A 27423-nucleotide genomic window follows, 5' to 3' on the forward strand; every position below is an offset into this window, starting at 1 on the left:
AACAGAAAATCAGAATAAAGAGACAAGATCCATAAATTAATGCATAATACAGGGACTAATGAAGAATTTGACCCTGATCCAAATCCAAGTGAACTGTGAACACACTCAGCCTGCATTCTCTTAAGGGTCCCGCTTTTCTGACTTCGACGCGTGAAACGGATTAAACGGGGAAAAATACAAACATTTTATAAAGGGAGAAAGTTTGACAAAATTAGTTCTTTTTTGTCTACTTTTAGGATATAAATGTGTGCTCCAAAGGCTCAGAAACTCCATATCTTTTCCCCTGTAGATTCTCCTCTTCGAAGTAATTCCTGAACCAGAATTTATCTCTTGTGTAGGTTTCTTCACAATCTGCAGAATTTATCTTGTTCTTCACAATGGGTGTAAGTTGTTTACATGAAAAAGTATTCTTCTTTGGATCTCGAATGGATCTGTTGTTTAAAGCTAATTCTCTCATGGGTTTTCTGTGTTTCTAGGATTATGGTAAGAGAAGTGGGCAGATACCAGCATTTGGAGACTGGGATTATGCAAATGATCTGCCTATAACTCAGTACTTCGAATGTGCTAGACAAGCAGGTTTGATTCGTTTCAGCTCTTCATCTGGTGAATCTAATCCTTATGTTCATGACTTGTATGAAGTTGATTCAAGGAAACATTCTCGTGGTCTTGCTCCTTCTAGAAAGGTTTGTTTGTTTGCCTGCTTTTCTCCATTCTAGTTTTAGTTTTACTCATCTATTTGCTTGCGAATTCAATTTTTTAGAGTCAGTTTAGTTTTAATCGTAATAATGGAGGGTGGGCGGTCGTGTATGGCAGGTGAGTAGGGTAAGGGAGAAGGGAGGAGCGCATGTTAAGGAGCAAAAGAAGGGAGGCAGAGTCCGTGACGTGACGGAACCGCCGAGGAAATATCAGCCCCACCATCATGTGTCGTTGTCAAATAATAATTACAGCACGACAAGAAATGGTAAGCAACTTAAATACGACGACGTTGCTACCAGTCCCAAGAGAGTTCCTGTTCGACAACCCAAGCCTGTTGATGAAGATCTCTACAAAATCCCCCCTGAGCTCCTCCACTCTTCCAAGCGAGTAAGTCCCCTCCACCATCTCATTCTTCAAATCTTTATTTAAAAAGTTTAAGATTTGAACAATTGTATCTATAAAATATGCATGCATTTATTGTATATGGACTAAGAAAATTATCAGTGGTGAATCCATAGCTTTTCTAGGGTGGGTAGGTATCTTCCCTGAAATTTTAATTTGTATTTACCCATTTAAAAATTTTGTATTATTAATATACGTGTTTATCCTAAAAAAATATTTTTCGATTCGCTACTTACGAATATTTGTTTCATGCATTGTTGTTTTGTTATGGAATGCAGAAGAAGATGCCAGGATTCTTTTCATGCTTGGTTCCAGCTTGTGCAACTTGAAGCTCTCATCGTTTTGTGCATGAAAATGAAGAATTTAATGTTTATATAGAAAGGAAAAAGATATGTAGTTCAGTCCAGTTTGTTTTTTCATTTTCATTTTGTTCCATCTGAAAATATGTTTTGACTAAACAAATCTTCAGTGAGAAATAGCTATCAAATGGTAATTTTATATAGAAGTGACTTGAACAATTAAATTTACAATCTTTACCTTTTTTTACACAACCTTCTACTTAAAATTTCGTGTTTCAAGTTACTTATGATTTCTAAAGTGACTTGATTTGTAACCCCCAGACCGATGCGGATAACCCGATCTGATCTGGGTTGTCACTTTAGGGCCACCAGAGCGACCCACCGTAAAAATAGCGGAAATTTTAAATTTTTTTATCAGAACATGTAAACTTATAAAATCATTTATCACTATTTAAAAATAAAAAAGATTTCCAAACTCGTATATAAATCAAAATACAATTACATGCCCCCTAATCACAAGTATCATACTCTGCAACCACGCCGGAAGAACTCCCTTACTGAAGTCGATAGATGCACTGGTACAATTGTTTTAACCTGAAAAGGTGAGTAATAGAGTGAGCTTTGGAAAGCTCAGTAATACAGAACTACCAGATGATGCTACATGACATGTAGATAAATGAAAAGCCATATAATTTCCTTATTGAATCATACGTATACCAGCTTGCAGAATAATTTGGGGTTCCCTTAGAAGTTCATCGAGTAGAAGCCATGAATATCAGTTCATAAGAAACCTTTCAAAGTATGACATTTTCAGGAGATCGAATAGGATGTCTAGTGTGTTCCAACAGTATAATAAAATCATAATAGGTACAAATCATAGTCCAGTAAATCTCACAATTTCGTAAAAGAGTTTAACTTTTGAAAATCATAGTTTAAACCCTTTTCTGGTACACCATCAGTAGTTCCCAAAATTATTTTCCATATAGCTTACTTTATGCACATAGCAAAAAGAAAGCCGACTTAAGGATAGGCTATGAAGCTTGTATCCTTAAGCCTAAGTCAATAAGTCCATATAGCTATCCTAAGCACACAACAAAGGAAAGCCGACCTAATGAAACATCTTGGGGCCCTCAAGAGTCACATTAGGCCCATTTAGCTTGATCAGAGCTATTCCATCGTAATTCAATTCCAAAATTCAATTGCACCGTGACATAAATTCCATAAATCCAAAAACATGGTAATCATATACCATTTCAAAACAAAAATTAGATAGCAGCCATATTCCATAAATTGTCACATTAAATTGGTGCATCCATAAAACAATAACCAATGAATTCGGTGTACCACATATTAAAACCAATAAAACAGTTCAGTAATAAGTAGGGAACACACTAGAGAATCCAAGTATTTCCAGAGGCCATTGTAGTTATCATTTTGGATAACATGAAACTTATGAAATTTGAACGAATTCCTGGAACAAGGTCCTATTGAGGAGAATCGATTACTAACCGATCTAGCCAGACATTTAATGTTGATACATTAGAATCCCACTATATTTTCGTATGCTTTAGGAAAACGTTCAGGAACCTTTATACATAATAATTCTAAATTCAGATTTACTGCGAGTGATTCCATTACCCAAACAATCAGGGGTATTCAGGAATATACTTTAAATTCATAGGATTTCAGCCCAATTGAACCAAATGAGATATTCAGAATCTTTTCCATCTGCGTTACTTGTTTTTTTTTCAAACATGACCGAAGTGATTTTAGATGAAATATAGAATCGAAGATTCAAGTCATTTAGAATCTACGACTATCGATCATATTATCAAACAACTCGAGTTACACAACTCTCAAACTGATGCATGTCAACAAGTCAATTCATTATCCTTCCAGTGTATTCACTCTTTAATACCATAGTGCAGATCCATAGATCATCCCCATAATCATCACTAAATAAATCTTCCAACGGTCTTTATTTCATTTCCACGTTTCAACAATATCAGGAAATACTGACGTACTTGATCCATGGCTCATAACCCATAATGACAATTCATCATGTAAGTTCAACAATGTTTCCAAACTCATCAAATCACCTATTTAATCCTTAGTCATTGATGTTACTTAGTTCGTTTGGTAAGCAAGTCTATCCCGATTACTTTAAAGTTTTCCAGAATAATTCAGACGTTTCTGAATTTCAAATACACGTTGTACTTCATTTCATTTCAATTTATTCATATAATAAAGTCATTCTGTTATTCGTGGTTGATTTGACTAACGACTACCCACTTATTAGTACTGTATGCGCTCTAGAGTTGAGCTGCGCCAAGTACTTCCAGAATTATCATCGATCCAAATTTGAGAAGATGAACAAACATTCAAGTGATACTTATATCATTCAGGTAATGATATAGTACTAACGTTGGTTAATCACTTAAGTTGCGTTCCACAACTTTTACTGGTAGCACAACATCCATGTTTATTTGGATTTCTTAATTAATCCAAGACATTTACTTATTCTAGGTCATAAGGGCATTTTGGTTATTTTGGTGCTTAACATTTTTTTCTATTCATTTCAAAGCTTGAGTATATCCATTCATTCCTGAGCTTGGTGACATTCTTGAGTCATTTCCATTCCAGGGGTAATTTGGTCATTTTATAATTCTAGAATATTTCAATCATTTCCTTCCATCCGGTCTTATTATTTAATTCAATCTTATCATTTACTTCAGTCCTTTCGAACAATTCTGTCAGCAGAATACCTCCGATAAATTACTCTTCAAGTATTTACTCCTTATTCGAATATTTTCGGGTCAAGTGTCTTCTCAGATTTTACAAACGGAATATTATAAATTTTTCTGTACAAAGACAGGATCTTAACAATTAAATTCGAACTTAATCGAGTTAAGTACAAATAACTCAAAGTACTCTCTCATTCAGGGTCAATTCAGACTATTTTATCTCTCAAGGGCATTTTCGTAATTTCTTAACCAGATAATTTCAATATTAGCTCTTAACGAAAATAATTATAATTTAGAGATCCTATGATCAATTGCTTTCCCGAACATTCTTTGATTTTGAAATGATTCCTTCACAAACTCTCATAGGATTAAAACCGGTTATCCATAATTTCCAAATAAAACTAACATTTCTTATGCACATCAGTAGTTATATCGGATCAATATGTCTTTTCAGAGTTATTAACCAACTTCCAGTGGCAATTCTTATCATTTTCCAACATAAGGGTAATTTCGTAATTTTTACCATATCGGAGTATTCTCATAATTTTTCATCAAAGTATCTTTAACATTTAACCCTTGATGATATAAAATATAAGTTACAAATCCAGAGCTGATTTCTTTATCACCAATCACAAACTTGTAATTTAATTCTAACAATTATCAATCTCTTATCTTAGTCATTCGATCCGTATTCAGTTACAGAATTTCTACCACATTCATATCGAGTGAATAAATTATTCAACTCCACAAAAGTGACCAACATTATCTTATTCATGCATTTACCAATATCAACATGTTCCATAAAGCATAAAGAGGTAGTAAAGTATTACCTCGATTTCCTTGCCATATTGCTCGACCATTTAAATTAAATTCGAACGCCCTCGATCTTGAAATCGACTTCCAATAATTCCTCAGATACATATTAACAGAAATTTTATCAAAAACGGAACTTAATTCCGAAAAACGGATCGAATTAGGTGATTAATCAGTGAAAAACAGCTTACCGGATTTGAATTTGGCAAAACGAACCTCAAAATCGGAACATCAACAAAACCCAAAATATTAGTCTTAAATTCCAGCTCACCAACTTGATTTCTAGCTTTCAATCTTTTTCTAACGAACACGGATAATTTATCGTACAAATACGACTTCCAATAATTTTCCTTTCCATAAAAAAATAACTTATTAGAATCTAATTAATAATTTGGAAACCCAATTTGCATAACTAAAAACTTGAAGAGCTAGTAATATTTAATTACTAACATCATGGACTAAATTGATCTTGTAAAAACAATTATGTCATAACTATAAACACTTGGAAATTAAGAGACAGTAAAGATCTCACCAAACTTGGATGACATACCTTATGGTTTACCCCTTTATTTTCCTAGACAACACCCACGCGAATTTTCATGTTGGAATCATAACCCCATTTTCCCTTTGTCTTCATATGATATTCCTTTTTGTTTTCCCTTAATTTTTGAATTTCCAAGAATCTCTTGGATCTCATTCTGTCTCTCTTAAAAAGGCAAACTGCCTTTTCTTTCTTGGTTTTAACGGGGCAGTAGTAGTAACCATAGTAGAGCCATCGTTAACTGCTCCATCTTCTTCCTCTGTAGTTTGAACCCCTCGGTTTGCTTGCTGGTAACTATGACCACCACAGAACTTAAAGCTGCTACAAATAGTAAGATCCGAAGAGCAACATTGACTAGCGAATAATTAAAAGTGAACTTAATTGGCGCTGCGACCGCTTCTTCTTCCGGCACTTCTTTACCAACAACATTTTCTCCGATGAAACCTTGAAAATAGTAAGTTTTTTTTTTCTGAACAAGGTCGACAATACCCTTAAAGTTTTCTTCTAAGCCAATCGGAACTTACACAGCTGCAACATGATGTCGGAGCTAGGACCTAGACTGGTTGAGAACTTTCCATGGTTCAGCAGAGCTAGTAGAGAACAACGAAGCATGAGAACGTGTGAAGATAAGGATAAGTTTGGGTTTGTATTTTGTCCTCCCAAATGATTTCCTCCATTACGTATATACACTATATAAAAGAGATACTTTCAAAATATCTCAATTGTATGGTTCATGGAAATCTAAATAAAATAATAATATATAAAAAATAATAAAATTCTCATCTCACCCAACAATTTGTCCACATTCAACCTAATTCTAAACCAACCACGTGAATGTTATAATTAACTAAAAATTGAGGTGTTACATGATTTATAGTTAATTTGCATATGGATTGAATCTTATAAAATCAAACTTTTCCTTTTTATCCATCATATCTTCATAAACATTTTTCATTTAAAATATGATCATATTCCATCGAGTTAAAAGTATTATTACAAAATCGAGTCTCTGATAATTGAAAACAAAATACAAATTAAAGTATAACACAATAGAATTTACAGATTAAAACATTTAGTAACGGTTATACCAATAATATTTATCCTCTAAAAAGAATTAAGGTATTGTACTCTGATTATCGATGCTAAAAACTCCTTTGATAATGTTGATGTTCCGACTCGAACACATAATCTAACAACTAATGCATAGTAGAATAATTAAGATCGATGAGCTTTGCGAAGCTCAATAATGTACAACTACTTTGTTATATTTCATGAAATATATAAACATAAAGAAACTAGTGACAAGCGGTGCATGCATTTTGTTTCAAGATTATGATTTAACATATCCTTATTGAGAAATTTAATATGTACATAAATAAGTTATACAAATAGGCAATCATTTAATAATCACATTAATAAAGAAGTCATATCATATTCATAACATTTAATAATCTTCATGATATGAACACTCGTTGGATTTGGTCTTCCATTAGGCCTGGAGTTGACAAAATTGTGTGGCATAAGATGATATGGTTTTCTCTCCATGTCCTTAAGTTTGCTATCATTGGATGGATGACCATTCCTGGGAGGCTTCTCACTAAAGATAGGCTGCTGCAATTGAGTGCTGTTTTTCTAAGGGTATTTGGGAGGCTATTTTGGCTCAATGTAACATTCACAGATCATCGTTGAGTTGGGAGGAGGAGTTTGAATGGGCTAGCTCTATCTTAAGGGTAAATCTTTGTAATCTTTTATTCTTAAGGTGGCTCGTAATGCTTTGATCTATTGCGTAAGGAAAATGAGATTATTTAGGGGGTATAGCCAAGTATCAGCAGGCTATTTTTGATGTTATTAGTGGCACTCTTAGAATTAAGCTTGCACATAGGAGTGTAGATGGGAGGGATAATGTAAATATGACACTTTGTGATAGTTGGGGTATTTTGCTGTAGGGTATCAGTTGATTGTAACAGTTTTACTTTTTTCTTGGATAATACATACATACTTATCCAAAAATAAATCTTGTTCACTCATTTATTGTATATAACTGTATAAGAAATGTGATTACCGATGTAACATACTCTAATATATGTATTTTTCGGTTGTATGATTTTATGTGAACTTAATGTTTGAGTTATTATGTAAAAGCATGACTTTATGATTTGTCTGATATGTGAATGTTATGAATTCTGAATTGATGTTATAAATTGATGTTATAAATTATGCAGAATATGTTATTTTGAAATTTGTATATGTGATTTGTTTTGTGTAAACATATTGTTAATTTGTTATGCATATTGGTAGTATGTCTTCTCATAATCTGTATCTCTGATTAATTTATGTGGTTTCTTTGATAGATGTGGAAGTGGTTGATTTTAAGATTTAATCAAGCCTTTATTATTTCTTTGTATGATTTCCCTCATGGTGATGAGGAGATTTTGCAAACAAGCTACACCACTTCATAGCTATTACTTCAAAGCCTATCCCCTCAGTTGTTTTTCCACCCGAAACGAGTCTGCAGATACTTCACTACGTTATTGTCAAGCTGGAAAGCTCTGGTAAGAACATCGGGATTGATGGGCGGATTCGACCCGAAAATGACATTCACTATGGTGATCACCCCGGGATTCTGGTTACTCAAACCAGCAAAGGCGACAACATTAGTCTTTCCCACAATAAGCTGGAAGTGAATGAGATAATAGGGAAGACCGATAGGTAACAAAACCGACATACAGCGTGCCTTCCAGAACAACTAGGATCTCGGTGGCACGAGGGTGAGTGTGAGGCGGGTTAAGCCCTCCGTAGGGTGCGTAATCAATACGAATCAAGGATACACCTAGAGTGTTGAGGCCCGGTATTTGCTCAACATTCACTGTAGTCACAACTGATCCAACGGGATTATTTGATGTGTCTGTTGGGGTGTTGAGCCATGAGAAGAAGAAATCATCTGTTGTGACAAACTTCAGGTCCTTGTAGAATTTTCCATTGACTAATACTGTAACAAAAAAATGTTTGGTTACTTAAATAGCAAGAAAAGGAGAGCATTAATTCAAACTTTACTGCAAAAAGAGAACATACTTACATTATTTTGGTCATTGATGGCTACACAGATATCCTGGAGAGGGTTTGTGTAACACCCCCAACCCGTACCCGACTCGGATATGAATCCGAGATGTCACATTGACTTTTCAAACATGTACATTTATAAAAACCACAGTAAATTTTAAGCTTTTATTAACATAAAAGCTGTATGTTACATAATTAAGTTCAAAACATTACAAAATTGATCTGAGCATACGTACTTTACAATCCTATTTACATGCCAACATTTCTATTACATAACCAAAACATACTGTGCTAAGTACTCCTGATCTGATTTGATCTGGTCCTCTTGTTTTCCTGTACCTACATGTAAAAACTTACACGCTAAGTCATAAACTTAGTGAGGCATAAACATATAATAATGAATTCCCTATAAATATGAACATGCACTATACTTTCCAAATACAATTATGCTAATCATATCGCCAATAAACAATGCCATATTAGAATCAATGTAAACAATGAGAACATGTTAATATGCAATCACGTACTTACTCTTTATATCCTTTATAAGCCCATGTACATCATTGAGAACTCAAGGTATGTGAGTATTATGAGGTTGTGCACACATATGTTGTCACCATAGCTCGTATAAGAATCCACTAAGTGGCATATAAAATCTATGTCCCGAAGGACCTATCCCTATGTTCTGAAGAACATAGGTAGTTTTCCTTATATCCCGAAGGACATAGGTAACCCTCGACTCTTGGCATGCCAACTATACCTAGAGCTCTCATATTATATAACATGGGCACTATATTCGTATCAACTCTCTTATGATCACATGTTTCCTCTCTTCTGTCACATATCACATATATGTGTAACATCATTTCATATCATATAACATGTGTTTATAGTATATTCACATAAAACAGATAGTATATATCAAATCATATAAACATATATAACTCATGCATGCGTCTATAATGATCATAACATATGCATATTCTTATCTATTAACTCATGAAACTAATATAGGAAATAGACTTCTCATAAGTCTTATTTCAATCGAACTAATCCTATAGTATGCACTCACCTTGATATCAACTACTTTTATGGATTCCTTTCTTTGGATCGAATTCTAACTCGGTGGTCGTTCCGAAACTGGCTTACACTCGATATCTACATAATCATACATTATACATATCAGTATTTTAAATAGCATACTCTGATTTCTCATTCTTAAACTAAAGGAAAGACGGAATTTCATTTTCTATTTGAAGTAGTATCGATACCCCCTATAGGGTATCGATACTTCCATAATGGTGGTATCGGTACCATGCCTAGGTATCGATACCCATATTGCATTATGTAATTCTTGTCCAAAGATGGTATTGATACCGTCCTGAAAGTATCGGTACCCTTGGTATCGATACTGTTCTTCAGGTATCGATACCTCATGAATGCCTTCTTTATTTTACTCTTAAAGTATATGTACCTGATGAATCAATACCGATACCCATAGCCCGAATTTTCCTTTTTAAGCCCGAAAACTCACTCAATCAACTTAAATTCTTCATGTTTTAATCTATTTCATACACTTAACTCAAGTGCACATACTTAAACCAATTTCTACTAATTCAACACATCCTTAACCTCAAAATCCTATCCTCCATATGTAAATCAAGAATTACACCAAATTTTCAATATGTTCTAATTCCAATTCTAGCACTTCATATCTCTTAATTCAATTATTGACAAGTCAAATTTAATTTCAAAATCCACTTATAAACTCTTTCATACTTAAAACTCCCTTTTCTTTAATCTCTCATAACTCTTTCATATTATAGTTTTAAGATAACTTAAGTTTTCCTTAAGCTTAAGTATTACCTAAGGATCATAACCCAACCTTAAATTCAAAAAATAATCAATTAACAAGGAAACTCACCTTAGCAACTTGGGGTTCACGGTTGAAAAAAAGAAGATGATGAAGAGAACTCTGGAATTTTCTTTTCCTCTTTACATATCCCACGTGTAAAATATATCTCCCCACTTTCACATTTTTAATTCATTAAATGATCAAATGACCATTTTGCCTTTCCATTAATTATTCTTTGATATTTAGTCCTATAAAAAATTTCCATATAAGTCACTGAACTATTCAATTTATCTACTTTAGTCACTTAATTCTGAAATTTTACAATTTGGTCACTAACCCGGTATTGAGGATGTTACAAATCTCCCTCTTAAGAAAATTCATCCTCAAATTTTCACTGCACAAAGAGATGGGGGTACTGATTCCTCTTGTCCTCTTCACGCTCCCACGTTGCTTCCTCTTTTTTATGATTCCTACACAATACTTTGACCAATAGAATAGTTTTGTTCCTTAACTGTTTTACCTCGTGAGCTAATATTTGGATTGTTATTCTTCATAATAAAAATCAGGATGAACCTCTATCTCTTTTGGTGTAACGATATGGGAGGGATCAGATATATACTTCCGAAGCATTGAAACGTGGAAAACGTTATGGATCTTCTCCATTTCAGGTGGCAAAGCTAATTGATATGCATATGATTTCTGCATATCAGCTGCCGCTTTCAAATTATTCTGAATTACTTGAACTTTTTTTCCACTTCCTGAATCAGTTCAGGACTAAAAACTCTCGATCCTTAAGGTCATACCAGTTCAAAGGTGTACGACACTTCTGCCCGTATAGAGCTTCATAGGGAGCCATTTGATACTTGACTGGTAATTATTGTTGTAGGCAAATTCAACAAGGGGCAAATATTTTTCCCACGATCATTTGAACTCTATTGTACAGGCTCTCAACGTATCCTCTAGAATTTGGATAGCTCACTCGGATTGTCCATCGGTCTGAGGATGAAACGTTGTGCTGAAGTTCAATTGAGTCCCCAACGCTCCATGTAAAGACTTCCAAAATATAACACCTCAACCCGTACCCGACCCGAATACGAGTCTGAGGTGTCATATTGACTTTTTAAACTTTAACTCTTTTGAAAAACAGAGAAATTTAAAACTTTGTTTAAAGAAAAATACGTTAATCTACATAAAAATGACCACAAAATACAAACTCCATCAGAGTACTCGTAATTAATGACTTATTACATGCCAACACTCTATACACAACAAAATACATACTTTGTCAATTACTTCTGATCTGATCTTCTAGTAATAATACTGTCCTTGTCACTTCTATTCTTTCTCTTCACGTTTCTTGGTACCTACGTGTAAATCACTTACACGCTAAGTCATAGACTTAGTGAGGCAATAAATTGATCATGATATTTCAATATGCATGGATATATTTCCTATGACATATATAATCAAGTCATGCACACATAAAACTTACCTTTTTGCATCACTTTCACTTTAATTTATATTTCAATTGTTGTTGTTGTTGTTGCCCATGTATATTATTGAGAATAGAGGTATGTGAGTACATTGAGGTTGTGCACCAATGCTGTCACCACAGCTCGTATAAATTCCCTCATGGGGCACCGAACATTTGTTCAGTATTCATCCCGAATGACTGCTATATATCTCGTAGGACCACTACATCCTGAAGGACTACGTCCGAAGGACTACAATACCCTCGACTCTTGGCATGCCAACTATACCTATAGCTCTCATATCATTACTATGGGGATTTATTGTGAATATATTTCTCATCACTTATTCTTTCTCTTCTGTCACATACCACATGTATGTGTAACCATATATTTCATTTCATATCACATATTGCATATTCATATTCATATGTCATTTCATATATTCACATAGCTTATTTCATTTCACATTGGTCATATCTCATAGCATATATCACATATGCATATAATCATGTATATCATATCATATATCTTATGTTTCATGCTCTTATGTTTATACATATCATGTATTCATGTACATATAAGAATAACATATCAAATAACATTTTAGGAGTCACTTCTTACCGTAGTAACTCCATCATTGGCTCATCGCAAGCCAATGTTCGTTCAATAATATAAGTACAATTAAAATTGCACACACCTTAGCCTTGCTTTGATTCGATTATAATCTTTTGATTATTCCGGAACTTGTTTAGGCTCAATATCTACATAAATATATCATTTCAAAACAACTATCAGAAGCCTAAACTTTAAACTTGATGTTAATAACCTAAATCGGTTTAATGAATCAAATTCCATTTTTTCATTTAGGGGGGAATCGATACCCCCCAGGGGGAATCTGTTCCCGGGGAATCGATACCCCCCAGGGGGGAATCTGTTCCCCCTGCACATACTGGAATTTTCGTCCAAGAGGAGGAATCGATTCCCTTCATAGGGTATCGGTTCCCTCTACCCATAAATTGTATTTTAACCCCAAAAATCATCAATTCTTCACTTAATTCTTCTATTTTAAACCCCGATCATGTCATTAAACTCAACTACCATTACTTAAACCAACTTATATCCATGAAAATCATCTATAACTTCAAAATCCTATCCTTCATATGTAATTCAAGAATCATACTCAAATTTCAATATGTTCTAAATACAATTCTAACACTTCTATCTTCTTATTCTCATAGATGACAAGTCAAATTCAACTTAAAATTAAACTTATCAACTTTATTCCATGATTTCATATAAAACTCGTTTTCTTAAATCTCTTCTAACTTCTTCATCTTTTGATTATAAGACAACTTAAGCTTTCCTTAAGCTTAGTTATCATCTAATGATCAAAACCTAACCTTTAATTTAACAAATAATCAACAAATCAAAAAACCCTTACCTTTGCCTAGCTTCCACGGTTGGGAGAAGAAGAAAGGAAGAAGAAAGAGTTTTCAGATAACTCTTTCCCCCACCCCCCATGTGATTTATTCATATTATTGGGGAAAAATATCTTTCATTCTAAATGACCATTTTGCCATTTAATTCTTTGGATAATTACTATAAACTTTTAGGAAATAATTTTGAACAAATCATTGAACTATTCAATCATCTTACTTTAATCACCAAATTCTGAAACTTTACAATTTAATCATTAACCCGTATTTTGGGATGTTACAAATCTCTCCCCCTTAAGAAAATTCGTCCTCGAATTTTCACTGTACAAATATATGGAAACTGTCTACTTATATAATATTTGCACTTCCATATTATACTACGATCCACCTCTTTTAAAGATCCATAAGGTCTAATGAATGTAGGACTGAGCTATACTATACAAAGAATCTTATTCGGAACAAGACATTAATAAATACTTTATCACTTATCTAGAAATTCCATTTTTTTTCTTTAAATATATATAGAACTTCTGTTAACTATCCACAATCTTAATTTTTTTTCCACTTTTCTTCAACTTCTTTGATCCAATCCATCCATACAAAATCTCAATATTTCTATTCAACTAACTTAATAGTTTCCAGCATTTCTTTTACACAATGTCACAAAAAAAAACTATTTTGATATCTTTCTTTACTTGCAAACCTACTACTCATTAAACAAACTCAATAATAACTCTTCCTATGACAACATTATCTGACTTTAAATCTTTAACTTTCCCTTCGTGGTTGCAATTACTAAACTTATTTTCAATCAACAAGGAATTACATTCATTTATATCTTTTCACTCATTCGATTCTACACATTTTAATCTTTATAAATTCATATAAATATAATGTCACTCATCATGGAAATAATAAGGTTCCATCCATACGGTAATCTCAATCCTTATCACTCAACATCATGAGTCCGTTGATTTCTTTCATCAATCTCTAATGACTTACAGCATAAACCAAACATTTATTCTTATACCATCTTCATCCAAATTATTATACACCTTTCTTTCTAAATTTTACTCATATCAATCTTGAAATTGATGTCAATACTTTTTTTTTTCATCTCAAAAGTAACATACTTATCTTTAACAACTTGATTAGAGAGAATACTATCATTCAAATATATCTCAAGTTTCCTTCATACATATAAATAAATCCTTATCTCTTTTACTATATTTACATGGCTAAGAAACACAACCTTAAACCAATACATGTTACACTTGGTTAACTTAGTCTGACATTCTTTTTCCGATCTTTTAAACTCTATTATACGCTCCCCTTTGCATAATTAATTTTTTTTCTAATACGATACTTTAAGAAAACTTTATCGTCTTCATAAAATTCAAATTATTTATGTCTCAAGTCTGCCTAATACTTCTGTCGATTAGATGTCATCTTGAAATTATCTTAAATTATCTTTACTTTATCCTCAATCACTATCAATAAATCCTGGAAAATAAAATTCTGATCCTTTAACTTGAACCAAATTAATGATGTCTGATATTTTCTCCCAAATAAAACTTCATACAGAGTCATCTTAATGCTCAATTGATAATTATTATTATAGACAAATTCTACTAAAGGTAAATAATTTTCCCATGATTCTTTAAACTCAATCATACATAATAATCTGTTAAACTCACTATTTGTCTATGCATAGATATCAATGCTACAATTAATTTAAATTCCTAAGACCTTTTCAAAGATTTCCACAACTTTGAGATAATCTTAAATCTTCATCAGATATAATTAAGACATGCAATTTACAAAATCCAACAATCTTTTCATATAACCTTACATATTTATCCAAGAAATATTTACCTCAGTATGATAAAGGATACTAACTTAATCAGTTTCTTCATAAACCTCCAAATTTAGTCTCTACTGAAACTCTGATACAAAATTCATAACTCTTTATCATTTCCACTTAGAATTGAAAAATTCTTACTTTTATACCAAACTTATACTTTACACCTTATCATAACCCTTTTCATTCTTAAACCTTTAAACTCTATCATTTAATTTCCTTATCTCTTTATTCCTTCACAAATCAAAATCTCCTTGCAATCTAAATCATTTCATTCATTTTTTTTACTCCATTACGTTTTTCATATCTATATGAAAAACATCATAATAACACTTATACTTATATTTGATTACTAATATTTATCACATTTTCATAACCTTAATATTTAACATTAATTTCACATAACTTTATTCTTTATCCTTTCTTATACTTGCATTATTTTTATTTCTCAAAGCGCCTTTTAAAACTGTAAATACTCTTCTCATTTCCTTAATCATATATATATGATCCAAATACCTAACCATATTCAAATCCATATCATACTTGATTAATTCACTTTATATTTTCTTCCAATCAGAATTATCTCAACAATTGTTTACTTAACTTATCAAATCCACATTCATTCTCATGTATCATGAAATGTAACACCCCAACCCGTACCCGACTCGAATACGAGTCTGAGGTGTCACATTGACTTTTCAAACTTTGACTCTTTTGAAAAACAGAGAAATTTAAAACTTTGTTTAAAGCAAAATACGTTAATATACATAAAAATGACCACAAAATACAAACTCCATCAGAGTACTCGTAATTAATGACTTATTACATGCCAACACTCTATACACAACAAAATACATACTTTGTCAATTACTTCTGATCTGATCTTCTAGTAATAATATTGTCCTTGCCACTTCTATTCTTTCTCTTCACGTTTCTTGGTACCTACGTGTAAATCACTTACACGCTAAGTCATAGACTTAGTGAGGCAATAAATAAACATGTAACAGTAGATTCATGAATATGCATTCTTACTATTTGATCATGATATTTCAATATGCATGGATATATTTCCTATGACATATATATCAAGTCATGCACACATGAAACTTACCTTTTTGCCTCACTTTCACTTTAATTTATATTTCAATTAGTGTTGTTGTTGTTGCCCATGTATATTATTGAGAATAGAGGTATGTGAGTACATTGAGGTTGTGCACCAATGCTGTCACCACAGCTCGTATAAATTCCCTCATGGGGCACCAAACATTTGTTCAGTATTCATCCCGAAGGACTGCTATATATGTCTCGTAGGACCACTACATCCTGAAGGACTACGTCCCGAAGGACTACAATACCCTCGACTCTTGGCATGCCAACTATACCTATAATTCTCGTATCATATACTATGGGTATTTATTATGAATATATTTCTCATCACTTATTCTTTCTCTTCTGTCACATACCACATGTATGTGTAACCATATATTTCATATCATATCACATATTGCATATTCATATTCATATGTCATTTCATATATTCACATAGCTTATTTCATTTCACATTGGTCATATCTCATAGCATATATCACATATGCATATAATCATGTATATCATATCATATATCTTATGTTTCATGCTCTTATGTTTATGCATATCATGTATTCATGTACATATAAGAATCACATATCAAATAACATTTTACGAGTCACTTCTTACCGTAGTAACTCCATCATTGGCTCATCGCAAGCCAATGTTCGTTCAATAATATAAGTACAATTAAAATTGCACTCACCTTAGCCTTGCTTTGATTCGATTATAATCCTTTGATTATTCTAGAACTTGTTTAGGCTCAATATCTACATAAATATATCATTTCAAAACAACTATCAGAAGCCTAAATTTTAAACTTGATGTTAATAACTTAAATTGGTTTAATGAATCAAATTCCATTTTTTCATTTAGGGGGGAATCGATACCCCACCCAAGGGGGAATCTGTTCCCCCTGCACATACTGGAATTTTCGTCCAAGAGGGGCAATTGATTCCCTTCATAGGGTATCGGTTCCCTCTACCCAGAAATTGTATTTTAACCCCGGAAATAATCAATTCTTCACTTAATTCTTCTATTTAAACCCCTATCATGTCATTAAACTCAACTACCATTACTTAAACCAATTTATATCCATGAAAATCATCTATAACTTCAAAATCCTATCCTTCATATGTAATTCAAGAATCATACTCAAATTTCAATATGTTCTAAATACAATTCTAACACTTCTATCTTCTTATTCTCATAGATGACAAGTCAAATTCAATTAAAATTCAACTTATCAACTCTATTCCATGATTTCATATAAAAACTCATTTTCTTAAATCTCTTCTAACTTCTTCATCTTTTGATTATAAGACAACTTAAGCTTTCCTTAAGCTTAGTTATCATCTAATGATCAAAACCTAACCTTTAATTTAACAAATAATCAACAAATCAGAAAACCCTTACCTTTGCCTAGCTTCCACGGTTGGGAGAAGAAGAAGGGGAGAAGAAAGAGTTTTCAGATAACTCTTTCCCCCACCCCCCACGTGATTTATTCATATTATTGGGGAAAAATATCTTTAATGCTAAATGACCATTTTGCCCTTTAATTCTTTGGATAATTACTATAAACTTTTAGGAAATATTTTCGAACAAATTATTGAACTATTCAATCATCTTACTTTAATCACCAAATTCTGAAACTTTACAATTTAATCATTAACCCGTATTTTGGGATGTTACCCAAAACCTCGATGTGAATCTAGGATCTCGATCAGAAATAATGGAAATTGGTACACCATGCAATCTGATAATCTCTCTGATGTACAATTCAACATACATATCCATGGAGAAACCGATATCACAAAATCCATCATTACATTCTCTCATTTCCATTGAGGAATAGACATTGGTTGCAACAATCTTGATGGAACTTGAAGCTCCGCTTTGACTTACTGACAAGTCAAACACTTGGACATAAATTCTGTAATATTTCTTTTCATTCCTGGCAACCAGTAACGATTCTTGAGATCCATATACATCTTGTTTCCACCGGGTGTATTGTCAAAAGACTACAGTGAGCTTATGTTAACAGATCATTCTTCAATTCATCATCATCTAGAATCACTAATCTCCCTTGAGAATATAGGTTCCCATCGGCTTTAATCTCATAATCATTAAGCTTTCCATTCTTTACTTGCTGTAACTTCTTTTAACACTTTTCATCTTTGGTTTGCAATTCCATGACTCTATTTAGCCATGATGGCTTAAGGGTTAATTCAATACATATTGCACCATCACCATCCAATGACAACTTAGCATCTAAAGCTCGTAAGGCTGCAAACGTCTTTCGGCTTAATGCATCCGCCACCACATTTCCTTTCCCAGGATGGAAATCGATTACCACATTATAGTCTTTTAGAAATTCCACCAATCTTCTTTGTCTTAAATTCAACTCTTTCTGAGTCATCAGATACTTCAAACTCTTATGATCGGTATATAAATAGCATCGTTCACCAGATAAGTAGTGACGCCAAATTTTAAGAGCAAATACCACTACAACCATCTCTAAATCATGTGTTGGATAATTCTTCCCATGCGGTTTCAATTGTCTCGACGCATAAGCTACCACTTTACCCTCTTGCATCAATACACATCCCAAGCCATTATGAGACACGTCACTATAAACCACATAGTTCTTGCTAGACTCTGGTTGAACTAATATTGGAGCTTCTGTCAAAATCTTCTTTAACATTTTAAAATTTTCTTGGTATTCTGAAGTCTAAGCAAATTTTATGTCTTTTCTCATCAACCTAGTTAAGGGTAAAGCTATCATCGAAAAGTTTTTAAAAAATCTTCGATAATAGCCAGCTAACCACAGAAAACTTTGAACTTCAGATACATTCTTGGGAACCTCCCATTCCAAAATGGCTTTTATCTTCTAAGGATCAACCCAAATTCCTTCAGCAGAAATTACATGTCCAAAAACGTTACCTCATTAAACCAAAACACACATTTGGATAGGTTGGCATATAACTTTTTGTCTCGCAGAGTCTGCAAAACTATTCTCAAGTGTACACTATGATCCTCATTCGTTTTTGAATACACCATTATGTCATCAATGAACACTACTATAAATTGGTCAAATAAGATTGAAATATTCTATTCATTAAGTCCATAAAGGAAGTCGGTGCATTTGTAACTCCGAAAGGTATCACAATGAACTCATAGTGGCCATACCTTGTTCTAAATGCAGTCTTTGGAATATCTTTCTCTTGAACCTTCAATTGATGATATCCAGATCGCAAATCAACTTTAGAGAAAACCAAAGCTCCTTTCAGCTGATCAAACAAATCATCAATCCTAGGGAGAGGATACTTATTCTTAATGGTTACTTTGTTGAGTTGTCTATAGTCAATGCAGAGATGCATTGACCCATCATTCTTTTTGACAAACAACACTGGAGCTCCCCAGGGCGAGACACTCGATCGTATAAATCCTTTGTCCAATAATTCCTACAACTATATATTTAACTCTTACAACTCCTTTGGAGCCATCCTGTATAATGCCATGGAAATAGGTGCAGTTCCAGAAATTATTTTGATTTGAAATTCCACTTCTCTATCTGGAGGTAACCCCAACAACTCTGCTGGAAAACATCAGGAAACTCTCCGATTATAGGGATTTCTTATAAACCTTTCTCCTTGATTCTAGTATCCATTATATTAGCCATGACACCCTGACATCCCTGTAGTAATAGCTTCTTTACTGTCACTGAGATAACATTTGCCGATGGATTCCATCTTTCACTGAACACTATCACTTCTAGTCCATCTGAACTGATTAGTGTTACCCTCTTCAGTCTACAATCAACATTCGCATGATAGTGATATAACTAGTCTATTCCTAGTATCACTTCCAATTCTCCAAAGGGTAATTCCATCAGATTAGCAGGGAATTCAATTCCCTGAATTCGTATAGGACACCCTCGACACACTCTATTTACCCGAGCATTGTACCCTAATGGATTCGTCACTATCACATCATTACTAGTAGCTTCTAATTGCATTCCCAATTCTCTCACTAATTTACTACTAATATATGAGTATATAGACCCTGTATCAATTAACACCATAACACATTTATTATACAATAGAAAAGTACATGCGATTATCTCTGGATCATCCCGGTCTTTATTGGTCTTGAGGTTATACACTCGAGCAGTAGAGCAAACTTCCTGCTGAGTGGAGGACTCTGGCTGACTTCTACCTCTAACTCTTCCTCGTTCTCTCTGAGACATCAAAGCAGTTCGCTCTAACTGTGAAGGCTCTCCTATCCCTAATGGACAATCTCTCATGAAATATTTTGTTTTCCCACATCGAAAACAATCTCTGGATTTTACTCTACATGTCCCACTGTTATATCTTCCACAAGTCTGACAGTGTCTCTGTCGTGTTCTTCCATCATAAGACCCTACTGATTGAGTCTGTCTAGCTCTCATATCATTTGATCCTCTAGCAGTGGATGCCACCAATTCAGACCTTACTTGAGATCAAAATCCAGAATCCCTGCCTCTCTTGGGTGGTGTAGAACTTGATAAAGCTCTAGTTCTTTTGGACGGTTGGGCTCTTTGTTCCCCAAACCGTTCATTCTGAGCTCTTTCAAGAGCTTTTGCACAATTCACTACTTCCTGGAATGATGACAAGTTCAACACAATTAACATTTCCTTTAGCTTTGGGCACAATCCCTCCACAAACCATTCACATGCATCCTTCTATGTAGGCACCAATTCGACCATAAAACGACTTAATTTATTGAACTCACACTCGTAATCATACACATTGCGGTTTATTTGCTTCAAGTTCAGGAATTCTTGCTTCATTTGCTTGATGAATTGATCTCCTATGTACTTATGCCTAAACTCTTCAAGGAATAGAGACCATGTCACCTGATCACTGGTCATCCTTATAGTAACATTCGTCCACCAGATTCTCGCTTGCCCAAGAAGCAAAGAGACTACTATATCTAGTTTCTTCACATCAGAACAGTGGAGCCCCTCTAAAATGATCTTTACATCATTGAGCCAAAGGTCCGCAGCAACATGACCTTTTTCGACTTTCCCCTTGAACTCAGGGGCTCCTAATCATTTTAACTCTTTAGCTATATTCATCCTTTGAGTTAAGGAGACAGGAGGTTGGAAACGCATCAAGATTGTGTCCAACGTCCTGAAGAAGACTTCTTGATCTTGCATAGGCACTCCAAAAGGTGCTGTCCTTTACCTTGCCTGGCCAAGGCAGGTGAATTACTGCTTTCAGCTAATCTCTCATCTACCGCTTCACTTCAAGAGCTATCTTGTCCGAAATCTAATAAGATATAACCAAATATCTCTATTAGCATAACAACATACTTATTACTCTTATCAGATCAGAAGTTCTTACTATCATGTTGGCATGTACACATTTTAAAACACTCTAGACTCCAGTTTATGCCGAGAATCGGCTAAACCATAGTTTTGATATCATTAAATGTAACACCTCCAACCCGTACCCGACCCGGATACGAATCCGAGGAATCACATTGATTTTTCAAACATGTATATTTATAAAAACCATAGTAAATTTTAAACTTTTATTAACATAAAAGATATATATTACATAATTAAGTTCAAAACATTACAAAATTGATCTGAGCATACGTACTTTACAATCCTATTTACATGCCAACATTTCTATTACATAACCAAAACATACTGTGCAAAGTACTTCTGATCTGATCTTCAAGTGAAGATAATACTGCTCTGCTGATCCTAAGACTAACACTTACATGCTAAGTCATAGACTTAGTGAGGCATAAACATATAATAATGAATTTCCTATAAATATAAACATGCATTATACTTTCCAAATACAATTATGTTAATCATATCGCCAATCAACAATGCCATATATGAATAAATGTAAACAATGAGAACATGTTAATAAACAATCATGTACATACTATTTATATCCATTATAAGCCCATGTACATCATTGAGAACTCAAGGTAAGCGAGTACTATGAGGTTGTGCACACATATGCTGTCACCACAGCTCGTATAAGAATCCACTAAGCGGCATATAAAATCTATATCCCGAAGGACCTATCCATATATTCCGAAGAACATAGGTACATGTCCATATATCTCGAATGACATAGGTAACCCTCGACTCTTGGCATGCTAACTATACCTAGAGCTCTTATATCATATAACATGGGCACTATATTCAGATCAACTCTCTTATAATCACATGTTTCCTCTCTTCTGTCATATATCACATATATGTGTAACATCATTTCATATCATATAACATATGTTTCTAGTATATTCACATGAAATATATAGCATATATCAAATCATATAAACATATATAACTCATGCATGTATCTATAATGATCATAACATATGCATATTCATATCTATTAGCTCATGAAACTAATATAGAAAATAGACTTCTCACAAGTCTTTTTTCCATCGAACTAATCCTATAGTATGCCCTCACTTTAATATCAACTACTTCTATGGCTTCCTTTCTTTGGATCGAATTCTAACTCGGTGGTCGTTCCGAAACTGGCTTACACTCGATATCTACATAATCATACATTATACATATCAATATTTTAAATAGCATACTCTGATTTCTCATTCTTAAACTAAAGGAAAGATGAAATTTCATTTTCTATTTGAAGTAGTATCGATACCCCCTATAGGGTATCGATATTTCCCTAATGGTGGTATTGATACCATGACTAGGTATCGATACCCATATTGCATTATGTAATTCTCATCCAAAGATGGTATCGATACCGTCCTTAAGGTATCGGTACCCTTGGTACCGATACTATTCTTCAGGTATCGATACCTCATGAATGCCTTCTTTATTTTACTCTTGAAGTATCGGTACCTGATGAATCAATACCGATATCCATAGCCCATATTTTCTTTTTTAAGCCCAAAAATTCACTCCAATCAACTTGAATTCTTCATGTTTTAATCTATTTCATACACTTAACTCAAGTGCACATACTTAAACCAATTTCTACTCATTTAACACATCCTTAACCTCAAAATCCTATCCTCCATATGTAAATCAAGAATTACACCAAATTTTCAATATGTTCTAATTCTAATTCTAGCACTTAATATCTCTTAATTCAATTATTGACAAGTCAAATTTAGTTTCAAAGTCCACTTATCAACTCTTTCCTAAAATTTCACTTAAAACTCCCTTTTCTTTAATCTCTCATAACTCCTTCATCTTATAGTTTTAAGATAACTTAAGCTTTCCTTAAGCTTAAGTATTACCTAAGGATCATAACCCAAACTTAAATTCAACAAATAATCAATTAACAAGGAAACTCACCTTAGCAACTTGGGTTTCACGGTTGAAAGAAAGAAGAAGATGAAGAGAACTCTAGAATTTTCTTTTCCTCTTTATATATCCCACGTGTAAAATATATCTCCCACTTTCACATTTTTAATTCAGTAAATGATCAAATGATCATTTTGCACTTCCATTCATCATTCTTTTATATTTAGTCCTACACAAAATTTCCATATAAGTCTCTAAACTATTCAATTTATCTACTTTAGTGACTTAATTCTGAAATTTTATAATTTGGTCACTAACCTGTATTGAGGATGTTACAGCTTGGGTCATAGGCTGAAGATCCCAAAAGGAAAGCCAATGCCAATAAGGCAAAAGCAGCTAGGAAACTATACTTGCCTTGCATTTTCACAAGCTAATCTTGAAACCCGCAATTATTGATAGAATCAGCGCAAATTCTTTCAAGGATTACAAGCTTATTTATAGGACCGAAACCTGCAATTATTTTTTTAAAACTCCACAAAGAAAATGTGGGATTTGCCAAGTCTTCAATGCTTATCCCGTATCTTGTTCCTACTTCAACCGAGACACATTTAATCTTATTTAATTGCCTTGTTTCTTCAGTTTTGACATCAAATTGATGAATTATATTTGGGTGCCTTGCTGCTAATCCCAAGATGTTCTGCCTATGAACTAACAAAATATAAGGCTTATTATAACAATTTAAGACAACTTTGACCCAAAAAGAGGCATTATCTAATATCCTGAGAGAAAAGTTGACACACACAAGTGGTGGGCGGCCTGATGAGCGAAGAAGTCATTGAAGGGTACGTGATGAATATGATGCAGTATCCACTAGAACCACGCACTATGAGAGTGGAAGTCGATGAGCTAAGATTAAGATTAAGGTTGAATATTTGTAAGTTTTGAATTATCTAAATCTTAATATACAAATTTGTCTAAAAACTGAATTCATTTTTCATTTGTTAATTATCTAGTATTGTTATTATCTAAATCTGAATTAAATATTATTACACGCCAATTATCCAAAAGCACAAAATATTTTTAATAGAACTAAAACAAAGGAAATTTGTACTTTCTATTCTCAAAGAAGCTGTTATTCTGATTTCTTCATGGCTGACAAAGAAACATCTTCAGCAACGGTGGAAGAAACAGAATTAAAGAAAGAGCTGCAGAGGGTAATGAATGTGATTCTCGAAGAAGATGACTGTGGGACTGATACGGTATCAAATGTGTAAGAATCTTGTCTCGTTTAGCAGAGTTGAAACTGCAACAATCTGTTGGTACACTCTCGGGTTCAGACCAGGTTAGATTTATCGCTCGATTCTTTTTTCTCGCTTCTGTGTTGGTAGATCTAATTTTCTTTAGTTACTGAGAAATGTTCTAATTCTTGGTTTTATTGAAGAATCTTGACCATGCCATTGTCTTTAGTTGACAATGTATATTCATCTGGTGTTCAGTTACAGAATCTGTGGTGGTGCGAAGAACATGGCGTTGCACCACTAAAGGTTGATCATGATAACGAACGAGATCCAGTGACCGATAAATGTTACGTTAACTCGTTGCTTGAGAGGTTGTCTTCACTTTATCATCAGAAGGAAGCTGCTAAAGAGCTTCAAAGACTGAAAAAGACAATACCATCATGTAGATGTAGGGCAGTTTTTTCTGAGTTTCCCGATGGCATCACTAGATTGCTTGATCCACTATCATTAACCAAGGTCGATTCCGATCCCGAGCTCCAGGAAGATCTGATCGCTATGGTTGTAAACATTTTGACTGATGACAACAATAAGAAACTTGTAGTGGATCATCCTGTTGTAATCCCTTTACTTGCTGAATGTTTGAAATCCGGAACCATTGCAACAAAGTGAAACGCTGCAGCTGCTCTTTTTTACATTATCGACACTCAATTCAGACAAGTTCAGAATCGGAAATTCCGGTGCTCTTGAGCCTCTACTCGAACACTAGTGTGTAGGGCATCCCTTGGCAGTCAAGGAAGCTGCCTCTGCAATATTAAGCCTTTGTGAAGTATCTGAGAACAAAGCAAAGCTTACTGAATTAGGGGCAGTGAAGCTAATCATACAGAAGATGGGTGATGGTATATTTGTTGATGAGCTATCGAGCATTCTTGAACTTCTATGTCAACATCCAGACGCCATTGATGAATTCATGGATCCTAAAATTTTCTTACCCATTGTTGAGATCAGAAAAGCATCTGACACTTTTTCTTTAGTTGTTATAATCTCTGGTGTATTTGGCAAAAACTGTTTTGTTTAAAGGAATTAGCAGAAATGAATGCATTAAAGATTTGGTTGGCCTATACTTGCCATACGTTAAAAGAATATTTAATCAAAGAATGTACATCAAGAAAGGGGAAAGGATCGAAATTGTAAATTAGCCATTAAAATATCATTTTATGTTATTTAAATTATAAGGTATGGAGCAGTTCAAGCTCACTGCCTATAGATAGACTTGTGGACCAACGAAAGGTGCTTGTTTTCATTTGGTTTCGGCTTCCTCATGTACCACTGCTTTTATGTAGCCATCAATGATACCAAGAATGGAAGTAACTTTCTTTGTCATATACTATGATTTTGTTCAGTGTTTGTGAATGGGAAGTTGTGCAAGGACCCAAAGCTTGCCAAAGCAGTTAACTTCTTCTTTTCAGGGTTCAATATGGGCAGAAACACGTCGAGTCCAATTGGATCAACTGTCACTCCTATCAACGTTGTGCAGATACAAGGACTCAACAGTCTTGGGATATTGTTGGTTCGAATCTCTGTTATAGTTTCACAACCAATTATTCATTTCTTTCACCCTCTCCTTCGTTCTTTTCAATCTCCGTCAACAAATGAACAATTGATTGAATGAAACTATAAAAGATGGATTCGGGAGAACGACGTTTACGATCATCATCATCATCATCTTCAACCATCATTCATTCAATTTCACCGTCTGTTTCTTGAGAGGTTCTATTTCTTGAGCGAAAATCAGAGAAGCTGTTGAGGGTTTATATAGAACTCTTTTTTGTACGAATGATTCTTGAATCTTACTTGATTGTGTGATTGTGTGACAGTGACTGTAACTGACAAGCCAAGGAGATAACGTAACGCCATGTCAAATTCCATAATCCAAAGGAGGAGAAAGGGAAAATAAAACCTAATAGTATGATGCATTCATTTCAATACATATTTATATCATCAAAATAACATGTCGATTTTAATAATCCCAATCATATATAAGCAAACGTCTTTATTTTTTATATTCTAGTTAGAGTATCGATTGAGTCGAATCAAATTTAACAAAAAAAATTGAATTAGCAAGTTGAACTTTGTCATTCAAATTTTATTTGAATTTCTTTGTCAAATTTATGAAATTTAAGTCGAATTGTTCAAACTTCAATTCAAATTTAATTATAATTATTTATAAAATCATAGTTTAAATTGATTTCAATTTTACAATATTCTCTAATCATATAAGATATAAACATTAATTTTGTTTGGGCCAAGCCCATTTAGTAGGCCTGAACCAAATTCAACACAAATCCAAATCCCATTAACACAAACCAAAAACCCATTCAGCAAGCTTAATTGATCCCAAAAAGCCCAAGATCCAAGTCAGTCAACCCCCCTTGTTGCTCTCATTTCCGAAAACCCCTCAACTTGGTTAGATCCAAGTCTCCCCACTCTAGCCTAAAATCTCGTAGCCTCTCCCATGATCCCGGAATGATCAGGACCACGAAACCATCCTTTAGATTTAAGCGCAAATTACAAAGTTCACCAATCTACTATCTTCTCATTCCTATTTTAGTCATCGAAGTTTAAA

At 33.7% G+C, this 27423-nt stretch overlaps 1 protein-coding gene and 3 pseudogenes across 1 annotated transcript; 3 read left to right on the forward strand and 1 right to left on the reverse strand.

Annotated features, from left to right (window-relative positions):
• Window positions 1–232: 232 nt before the first annotated feature.
• On the forward strand, window positions 233–1515 carry LOC120185318. The gene is made up of 4 exons (XM_039189570.1): window positions 233–383; window positions 477–683; window positions 814–1083; window positions 1377–1515. Exons 1-4 carry the CDS (start codon window positions 378–380, stop codon window positions 1425–1427), a joined length of 534 nt encoding a protein of 177 aa, XP_039045501.1. The 5' UTR covers window positions 233–377; the 3' UTR covers window positions 1428–1515.
• A 6346-nt stretch (window positions 1516–7861) lies between these two features.
• Window positions 7862–24046, reverse strand: LOC120185274 (annotated as a pseudogene).
• Window positions 24047–24710: 664 nt separating this feature from the next.
• LOC120185289 lies at window positions 24711–25875 on the forward strand (annotated as a pseudogene).
• Window positions 25876–26118: 243 nt separating this feature from the next.
• The window catches only part of LOC120185290, a 79054-nt pseudogene continuing 77749 nt past the window's right edge, over window positions 26119–27423 (forward strand).

The sequence above is a fragment of the Hibiscus syriacus genome, unplaced genomic scaffold (genome assembly GCF_006381635.1).
Source record: "Hibiscus syriacus cultivar Baekdansim isolate YM2019G1 unplaced genomic scaffold, ASM638163v2 tig00113096_pilon, whole genome shotgun sequence".
Classification (NCBI taxonomy): Eukaryota; Viridiplantae; Streptophyta; class Magnoliopsida; order Malvales; family Malvaceae; genus Hibiscus; species Hibiscus syriacus.